This window comes from Ipomoea triloba, chromosome 13 (genome assembly GCF_003576645.1).
Source record: "Ipomoea triloba cultivar NCNSP0323 chromosome 13, ASM357664v1".
Taxonomy (NCBI): Eukaryota; Viridiplantae; Streptophyta; class Magnoliopsida; order Solanales; family Convolvulaceae; genus Ipomoea; species Ipomoea triloba.
Genome location: NC_044928.1, coordinates 23507925 through 23518969, shown reverse-complemented (window position 1 = coordinate 23518969; position 11045 = coordinate 23507925). Strand labels below are relative to the sequence as shown.

The window sequence follows — 11045 nt, the reverse complement described above, 5'->3', positions numbered from 1 at the left end:
ATTCTTTTATCAAAAGTACTACTTGGACTCCAAAAACCTACTCCCAACATTTACTCCCACTAACGGGGCGTTTGGTTGGAGGGAAGGAATTAGGCGAGAAATGAATTGCAATTCCATGGGAAAAGAATAATATGAGAGTTTAAATTCCAGTGTTTGGTTTGCAAGAATAAAATTACTGAAAATTTCAATTCCAATGTTTGGGGAATTGAAAGGGAATAAGTAGTATAAAGTTCAAATGTCCATTATTATTATTATTATTATTATTATTATTATTATTATTATTATTATTATTATTATTATTATAAACAATGCATATAATAAAGAATGCAAATTTTGAATAGTTGATGCATATAAAGGAACATACACGAAGAGATGTCGAAGAATAATACATGCTATAATTTAGAAGGGAAGATCAAACATCAATTTTAGGATAAAAAAAGTGAGGGGTAATTTTGTCTCAAGATTATCCTTTTTTTTTTATTCCTAAAATCCACGGAATTAAAATCTCAGGGTGGCCATGGAATCCTATCTATAATAAAGCAAAATCCTTTGGTGAAAAGTTCCCGCCCAAGAATTGTGTATAAACGGCGCCGTATTACGAAAATAAAATTTGCGCCAAAGGATTTTGCTATGCTGGAAAAGAATAGGTTATACGAACAGTCTCTTTTGGGAATTAGACTACTTAATGTTTTATACTTCATATCTATTAAATAGTTTACATTGAAGTCTGATCAAAATATTTAAACTCGGCGGCTATTCGTTTGCTTCCATGAATGTTATTATGATATTTGGTTCCCGATTCATTACCATTGACAGGCTATAAATATGTCTTTATACCATGAGCTACATACAACAGCGGCTAAACAATCGGCTAAACAATTACCAGTTGCGATACTTATATTCAAGAGTCTGAAACTATGGCGCCTTTGTTCATCACTGTGAATGAAATTTCACCAATGCGGCTGAAATGTGCAATCAAATTGCGGTGCGTTCGAACCTATTTGATCCCCGATCGTGTTGTTACCAGTTCTATCAAGTCGCCCAAATGCCTATTCCATGACAAAGAGGTAATCTTATGTACATGTTTGTTACTGAAATTTTTTTTCCGGTTTAGTTGATGGTTGCAATCTGTTTACCAGTTACATATTAGTTCTTATAACAGAAAAATATATTACATCACGGTATGCATCTTAGATAATTATATAAGGTCGATACCTGAATTTGATAAACCCATGGCCACTCAAGTCTAACTTGATGTACTGTAATTTGTTACAAAGACCTACATAGGTATGGAAAAATTCAGTGCAAACTAAAAACAATTATATGAGCCATAAGAAATAGTTACTGTATTTCTCTCCGGGTAGCCTAACATCTTTTTAATATCTTTTATGGTAATTTTTATCCTTTACTAATGTAGAGGAGGTTCTAACAATCATGCCTAAAAAAAATAAATGAAAGAGACGAATCATGAAAATAGGCAGGCATATTGGGGCCAGACGCGAAGAAACCACCTTATACATATAGAGATTGTGTGGAGGTAGAGATTGCAGGGTGTGTTTCTATCTTCTCAAATGTGTCAAACAACAAAAGCATGCCTTTCTCAGGAGTTATGTATAATATTAAATTAGTTTGTATTGTGTAGAAAATGTTGTTAGTACGGATACAGTTTTGTTAACTAATTTTTTGGTATGTGCATTTTGTCAGTTAAGATTTGATCTTAAGCCTCTAAACATAATTACAATTAAGTAGTGTCATTGGACATGAATTCTTTATGCCACATACCTGGCATCAACTTTATCACAATCCCTTAAGGTGAAATAGCCCTTATCCACGTAAACCTGCAAAATCAAGGTCATATTGTCAATAACATTTTTCATATTCATTATGAGAAAATGTGGATAAGGTGATGTATTATACACACGGAGAAGGAAAAAACAGAACCAGACTACATATTAATTGAACATTTATTTTGTTTATTAACAATTTCAGCTTTGGGGCTTAGAATTACCTATGTATATACAATTTTACATTGCCCTCTTATTCCTCTTAAGCTTTTAAAATTAAGCAAGAAGAACATGTTGACTGCATACTGTCAATGTGATGGAAAACAATTGTAATTTGGAAACCATTTCAACAATTTGCAATGGTTATATTTACAAAAATCAAGGGAATAGAAACCTGTGTACATATCTAATGATGATATACAGACTTTCAAGAAATTGATTCACATATCTGTGAATAAACCCTAGAAGAAATAAGAAAAACAAGAAAAACATAGATCTACAAATATTAAAACTAGATCAAAAGAGAACAAGTGTAGGCGAATCAAATGTTCTACATAAACAACACATGCATAAGAATCTTGACAAAAAAAAACCATAGATCTACGAGTGTTTTCGGTTTTCTCTAAATTCCTAAAAGGAATTCATACCAACTCTGCTATTGAGCTTAAAATTCACCCAAATAGATTGATCAACTACTCTAGGGTTTACGAGATTAATCGCTATATAAGATTTTTAGGAATTCCTTACATTCCTGAGATGGCAAACTCCAAGCTTCCCTTCTCCCTAAGTAAGTGTCTTAGCATTATTTGGGTGTGATGAATTCAAAGACTGAAATAGCGACATAGAGAAAGTGAGGTAGAGAGGTCAGAGGTGCAGTGAGAGAGAAGTGATAATCAGAAATGGTAGTCTAGAATGAGTGAACGGTGGTGAAGATAGCTATGCTTGCCCTTTTTTTTTTTCTTAGCAGCAGCCGTGTACACGTACCCGTGTACACGTACCCGTGTACACGTACGTGAGTGTAATGAAAACAAAATACGTGTACATTTTAGGGAGATTCGTTTTATATATAGGTTGTCCCAACGTATAAATGGTAGATGTGATATAGTAGTAGGTAATGTAATATAAATGGTAAAGTGTTATGTATGGTTTCTAAATTCTATATTGAGATGCTGCTATTAAATTAGATTTAAGTTGAAATTTATTTTGTTATGTTTTGTAGAAAATGAAAATGATAATATACGAGGAAATATCTGGTCATTCGAAAAAAAATTGATTTAGCATTAAGTCAAAAAAAAAATTTTAATTGGTGTTTTTCAAGTATCATTGTCTACTCCATTTCGCATTGTAAATATTGGTATGTTTTCATTATTATTAATTATTAATGACCAAACCTAATTATTTATTTTAGTCTACTATGTACTTTTGCAATTTTAAGAATACAGAGTGGCAATTTTAGTGTGTGGAACCGAACTCAAATACACAATTAGCTTAGATGCCTATAAGACCTATTATTCCCCAATCTATAGGTATTCAATTTTTATACATTCCAACGCACATCATATTTCCAATTTTGATTGCTATGACAATTGTTAGTTCTAAATTATGTCATTCTATTCAAAACTGTCATAGCATGGTAAATTTTGTGACCCTAACAATAGTTGCTTTTTGGCTCGAGTGTTAAACAATAGCGAGAACCTTATAGACATCACCCAAGGGGAACGTAAGTCAATCAGCAACACCACAATTAGAAGAAAGTTTGATCGCATCTTGCAACCAGGGGTACAATATCAAACAATTCATTGCAATAGTAATGATATGTATATTTCCAATTGAGCATCTAATTCTGTATAATATAAATTGAATGTTTTATTCACATATTAATATTTAGATTAATACTTTTATATATATATATATATATATATATATATATATATATATATATATATATATATATATAATATGATAATGACACCTTCTGACCCAACCACTAATTCATGATTTATAATGAGTTAAATAATACTTATAATTCAACCACTAATGTAGTTTACAAAGAGATATTTAATAATTTGTAAATTTAATCTTTCACTCATTGTACTTTACTGTTTTATTCACAGTTATTTAGCAGAAATATAAACAAAATCATACAATACAATTGACATACGTACATCAAATAAGTATACAGTTTTAGTCCGTGCATCGCACGGGTAAATTACTAGTTCTAATTCAATGAAAATGAGGGAATTGATTCCCTCCAACCAATGAAAGAATTTAGTTGCCTTCGAAATTAGGTGGAATTAAGTGAAAATTGAATTGTAATTCCTTCCAACAAAACGCCTCGTAAGTGTTCAAATTTTATAAAAGGAAAAAGAATAAATGCATAAAAATCATGATCTCTTTTATATTAAGCAATCAAAGCATATCACATATTCACATATAAGGAATAAAAAATGAGAATATAAAATGGGAGTACCAATATATCAGAATTCATCTTCTTTTACATGATATTTGCCACATATTATGTACGTAGTATTTCTTTTACTTTCGATAATTCAATGGTTTCTCATTCATTCATTGTATCCTTTCCATTTGTTGATAGTGAGGCGACTTTTTCATATTCAATATATTAATTTCCATTTGGTAATTTAATATGCGACATAAATAATTATTGTAAGTGGATTGTGGTTTGACTTGGAATTAGCGATATGATCACTCTATTATGCTGTGATGGCTATATTATTTTATCGACCCTGACTTGCTATTTTGCAAATAAAAACAATTTCAGGACACAAATTAAAACGTGACTCTATTCTCATCTTTATAATATTTGTAGTCACCATTTCTTGTACTGCAAGGCTACTCATATATAAGCCTTAGCTGGGCGTATCCAAGCTAAGCCTCACTGAATTTCTCTCTCTATCTCTCTCTCTCTCTCTCTCATGGATTGCAGCATGCTTAACCTTAATGATAATGGAGTAAGGGAAGAAGAAGAGGAAACGATTTCGCTGAGCGATTTTCCGGCAAACGGCGATGAATCGGGAGAGAGCATTGAATCGCGGATCGGCAGTCGATCGTCGTCTGAGGTTTTTGAGTTCCTTAGCGATTTAACGTGCGAGATGTCCCACGCGGACGACATAATCTTCTGCGGAAAACTCGTGCCGTTGAGAGACCGTCCTGTTTCCGCAATCCACGGCGAGAAATTCTTCGCCGGAGACGGTTTCAGTCACCGGAGATGCGAGTCCTTGTCGGAGCTAGGGAGCACTCCTCGAACGAATAGCGGTAAGAGCGAGAGAGGTCGAGGTCACGTGAGGAGCAGCCGGTCTCTGGATTCTGGAAAGTTCCGGTCTGGATCATCCTCGGAGGCGGCGAAAGGGGAGAGTCCGAGGTTAAAGATACAGAAGCCGAGGTGGTTCGTTCTGATGTTTGGAAATGTAAAGTTGCCGCGGGAAATGGAGCTTAGAGATATTAAGAACCGGCAGGTCCCGCTATGCCGGATGTTTCCGTCGCCGGAGTCGTGCAGTAGTGCTTCTCCGGTGAGGCGCAGTCACCGGAGAAGCTCTTGGGATTTGTTAAAGGTTTTGAGCTGCAATGATCCTGCGAGTGTTGCTGTGACGACGTCGTTTCGCTGCATGTCACAAGCATGACCCCCTCTAATTTAATTTACTAATTTACAGTGTCTAGTATTATGATTTAAGGTTTTATTATTATTTTATATAATTTTAAAATTTGTATATATATATGTGTGAGTGTGTCAAAGCATTTTTGTCACATAACAGTTTTTCTCCTTTTCTTTACCTAATTCAATTTGTGTGATCAAAATATGGCCTGTTGTTATTACTCCGTATTATTATTATAACTTTTAGAAAGCAACATGAGAACAAAAAGTATTTAAGAAAATTCTTAGATATAAAAATAATAATTTTCACTAAATTTTAATTAAAAAGAAAAACCATTAGAGATGTGGGGTACGGATTTACCCCTAGTCCATTTCGACAAAGTGTCTTGTACTTGAAGGCAAATAACTAAAGTTTAAGAACAAAAGCAGATGCAATAGATAACTTTCATTCAATAATATTAAATAAATTAATTCAAAATTTTAAATTGCAAAAAAACTTGAATCAACTTCAATTAACCCGGTTTTCAAAAAAAAAAAAAACTTCAATTAACCCAAATAATTAGGGTATGCAACAATTTTGGACCAATATATAATAATCGCATGCATCCTACTAGAAATATACTTTTATTTTTTTCTTACTCCTTAATATATTAACTAATCATTAATTATTTATAGTACGACTCACTCTCTTTTTTTTCCTTACCTTCTATCTAACTAACCAATTAAATTAAATTATCATGTTAAACTCAATAATTTGCAATAGTTGATAAGTGAATTGTAGAGAAATCCTAACAAGATTAAAGATCAAAAGCATAAAAATAAAGAACACAAAGATTTACGAAATTTGGCAACAAATCGATTCTTTTATTATAATGATAATCATACATCTCTATAGTTATAACATCAGTATCTATATGTAACCATATGAGTTATACACAATACAAACTTTCAACTCTTTGTAAAAGATACATCATATTAAAAGTTAAAGTTCCAAGTTCTGAATATCATATATATATATATATATATATATATATATATATTAAAAACAACCCGTTAAAAATAGATATTTTTGAAATTACAAATAGTATTTGTTTTTTATAATTCTACCAATGCTAAATTAATAATAAATGCTTCATGGAGAAGACTGAAGAGAAGACAGGGCATATACATTTTAGGGCACATATTTGATGGTGGATGATGGTGTCCTCAGATGTGCCTTAAAAGTTGATTGATCATAGATGGGACCCTTCAAAAATCAAAATCAAAATCAATGTTGATCACGAGTATTGAGAGTGTTGTGGACTCCTCATTCAATTTCATACTACGTGGCAGTTACAAATTATTTTATTTTAATGTTGTTGTCCCCCTTTGTACTAGTGACACTTTTGAAATTTTGTCTCATCTTAAATTCTTAATTAATTTATAATGAAACTAATAAATTTAGAAACAGTTAGTAATAGAGAAATATTATGTTATTTGTCTCGTTCTTTGTGATGGGGAAATGAACTTTATTATTGTAAGAAAATATTAAAATACAAGTTAATTCAATTTTTGTCATAAATTTATAAGAGGTATTCACTTTTAGTTTTTTTCTTTTAGAATATTTCTCTTTGGTTCTGGTATATTATCGCATGACTATTTGTTGTCCTCCGTCAATAAAATCGTTGAAATTACGTAAAATACAACAACACCATTTAGGTTTTCAATTATGAATTGTTTTTCAAGAAAATACAAATAAAAATATAGCGGGACAATTCACTTTAATTTGTATAACAATGATTGAAATGTACTTGTATTTAATGATATTTCAACGATTTTATTTACGGATGACAAAAAATGGTCATGTCATAATAATATTATGACAAAAAATAGATGTTCTGAAAAATAAGGACTAAAAGTGGACTGTCGCCTATAAATCTATGACCAAAAATGGTTTAGAGTTCAATGGCTTATTTGGAACTTTTTAGAGTTTGATAGCTTAATTGTACTACTTTTCCTAAAAGTTAAATGGTTTATTCGACCCTTATTCCTACTATCTATAATCTATGATTTTTGATAAAGTGGTAAAAATTTAATTGTGGAAAATGAGTTTTTTTTTTTTTAAATGAGATTTGTTGATTTCTAAAACGTTTAATAGTTTGAGCAAAATCAGCTCAAAGATAAATTTCGAAATTTAGATTTGGCCGCCAACAGGATAAGCACATGAGATACTAAATAATATTACGATTTCTAATATAATGCACTCAACAAAAATTAATAAATAAATAAATAAAAATAAAGATCAGTTACAACAACTATAAATAATTACAATAAGGACAATGAGCTTTGTTGTATATATACTTGGATCGATCCTCTAAATTTTTAGCCATATTGTGTTGATAGAATAACAATTTTAATCTTTAATTATTGGGTAACACTTGTGTAAAACCGTCTCACGGGTCTCAATCCGTGAGATGTGTCGAATATTTGATTAATGAATAATCGGATCTTTGATATCTTTAATCAAATATCTGACCCGTCTCACAAATTGAAAACCGTGAAACGGTCTCACACAAATTTTTGCCTTCAGGTAAAATTGCTTTTGATAAAAATTTAACCCACAGACTCAATAAAGTAGGTCAACTATAGTACATTGTTATTTTTGTCAGTGCGCAAGTTAAAGATAAAATGCATAAAATAATATACATGTATAACGTTATTAATAATATAATTTAAAATTTAGTAGGATAAACTGCTCTCTTCAATCAATTTGACCATATATATGATGCCGTTTTTATAACTTAGTTTTGGCATATGATTCGTATTTAGGTGGAGCGCCGTTGATAAACAGCCCGCCATGTGCTTACATCAGGATGTTCTTTGTTCAAGAAAAGACAAATTGCTTATTGCGATACTTTACCTCAAAGTTTGACCTTAAAAAATAAATAAATAAAACTCAAAGTTTGAAAGGGCATTATTATTAGTCATAATAATAATAATGATAATGGCCATTATATTGGTGGCCTGGTCGGTCATAGGCACGCGAAATGCACCATATGTTTTTGAAAGGTTCATAAAATTTAAGAATTTAAAAAATTGAATGGATGGATATGATGCATCACACATTTGTAGTGGAAATTTATTAAATGCGGAATTAATGCATAGTTTTATGATTTGGATAGCACGTTGATTTATAGATGCAATGGTCTTTTATTTATTATTGTTTTATTCAAATGATATTACTATCAAATGATATTACTATATCAAAGTGGTTAAGGGTGTTGATCTCTCATCTTTCTTTTATTAATTATAAATAGCATAAGATATGCAAAATTCATATTCAATATTCAAATATTGATCATCACTTTAAAATATATTATCAAAAAATTTTGAGTTTAAATTGGCCATGTTTGGTAACATAGTTAGTTTGTCAGCTAATTTTGGCTTATTTGACAACTATTATCTGTTTGACTTGGTTAAACAATCAATATAAGTGCTTGATTAATTAACTTTTTGTAACAACTTATTGCTCCAAAATGTTAAAATTCAAAAAGTTGTTCAAAGCAACTTTTTCAATTAACTTTTTGAAAAAGTCATTTTGTATTTAATTAGATATCAACTAAGCCAAGGACCTTGTGGTTCAGTGGCATCAAACCCTTCCCTTTATACGGAGGGTGGTGGGTTCGAGCCTCATTATATATGAACAGATACTGCATTGGCTCTTGTGCTACAACAGGTTGAGAAAGTAGTTATACTGCAAAAGAAAAAAAAAATCAACTAATCAAACCCACTAGCCCAATCAACTAACAACTATTAACCAAACACCTCATTATCTTTTGTAATTTATTAGAGCATCATTATCAATAGAGTTTTTTCGCGGTTTTTAAAGAGTTTTTGTAAGTGTGATTAGGAAAGAGAAAATGGGTAGAGGGAAAAAAAATAATAAATATGATTTTTAAAATAATAATAATAATAATAATAAGGAAAGTCAGGCGCGCCTAACACGTCTAGCAGGCGCGTGCACTGCACACTAATTGCCCATCACGCGTGCGTGATGCGGCTCAATGGTAGTGTTAGTGGGGCCCATTTTCTGCCATTATCTCCTTGCTTGCAGAGAGAACTTTTTTTTCTCTCTCTCTTCTTGTACCTCTCCTCCAACTCACTATTATTCTTACATTAACCCACCAAGATCCGCTAATGGCCATGCTCTTAGAGTAATAAATTCTCACTTGTAAACTATTTTGGTTTCTCGAGTGAATTGTTGTGTCATTCTTATTGTGGAATGCAATTATAATACCAAACATTGTATGAATAATAAAGTAAAGAGAAAAAAATTTAGAGAGAAAGCATGAGAAAAGATCAATATGCATGTTATTCATTCTTTATTTCAATATATACAAAATATAAAAGAGCTTTAGAAAATAGTCAAAATACATAATGGAAATACACATTAAAACTAATTAAATAAAACTATAATTTTTGAAACTCAATAAATAATCAAATTGTCTAGCAAATGCATGAAAAGTATAGCAGCAATCTTATGAATGTTAAATGTTAGGTAAAAACATAGATAATAAGATCACTCAAGATCTTCAATTTTTTTTAAACTAAACCTTCCCGATATCACCGTCACTAATATTGAAAAACTTATTTGCTCTAAGACAAACCAACATGATGTGTGGTTCAATTTTGATCTCTCAAGCAAATAAAGTGTCGTTTGAAATGTGGAATACATTCAGGACCGGATTTTAGGGCATGCAAGATGGGCAACAGCACAGGGTCCTAAAATTTTGGGGGCCCCTAGTCCAACCCTAACTTAATAGTTAGTTTATGTATTTGTGATTATATTGGCTCAAAATTAGGTTTTCATGACTAATCTAAATTCTACTACGTATTATTCAAAAAAAATTCTACTCCGTAATATTCACGCAAATCACTTTTCTTTAATTCCTAGTTTATTTATACTTTGGTACTCAAAAAAAAAGTTTATTTATACTTTGATAGGGTCCTTATTTACCAGCACAGGGCCACATAAATATATATATATATATATATATATATATATATATATATATATATATATATATATATATATATATATATATATATATATATATAATAAAAATAATAAAAAAACCGGCCTGAATACATTTACCATATTTTGACAAAATTTTGGCAACACTATTGAGACATTGATTCAACCCCAATGGTTTGAGATTTGTTGATAAGTTTTTTTTTTTTTTTTGCTGGAGTCTTTGCCATGTAGATATTGAAGCTTCAAACCAAAAAATAATTTAAAATAAAAATAAAACAATAACGATGAGAAATTTCCCATGGTAACATAGTGTTAATTATAACGATGGAATACAACTAAAAATAGATAATCAAGTTTAAAATGTATAGTTTCAGGTATAGAAACATTTTTAAGAGGTAACGAAAATATGAAGAACATGATTGTTTTGACTAAAATTCTTTAAAATATATATCTCTGGTAAAATTAAATTAAATTTAGAATGATTGAAAATGGTGGGTGCAGTGATGGTTCCCCAACTTTTCCTAGGCATGCTAGCATTCGATCAAAACCAAAAATGATTAGTTTTTGAAAGTTTCACAACTCAAAGAAATACATTAAATAAGCTCCATCTTGTTTGACTTAATGTTAGAACAAA

General features: G+C 30.8%; 1 protein-coding gene across 1 annotated transcript; it reads left to right on the top strand.

The window, feature by feature from the left end:
• Nucleotides 1–4732: 4732 nt before the first annotated feature.
• Nucleotides 4733–5425, top strand: LOC116001377. The gene has a single exon (XM_031241259.1). It carries the CDS (start codon nt 4733–4735, stop codon nt 5423–5425), a length of 693 nt encoding a protein of 230 aa, XP_031097119.1.
• Nucleotides 5426–11045: the final 5620 nt, after the last annotated feature.

Bases quoted from the DNA above. Each gene is read 5' to 3' on its own strand.
- LOC116001377 (XM_031241259.1), top strand. From the start codon at position 4,733: ATGCTTAACCTTAATGATAATGGAGTAAGGGAAGAAGAAGAGGAAACG.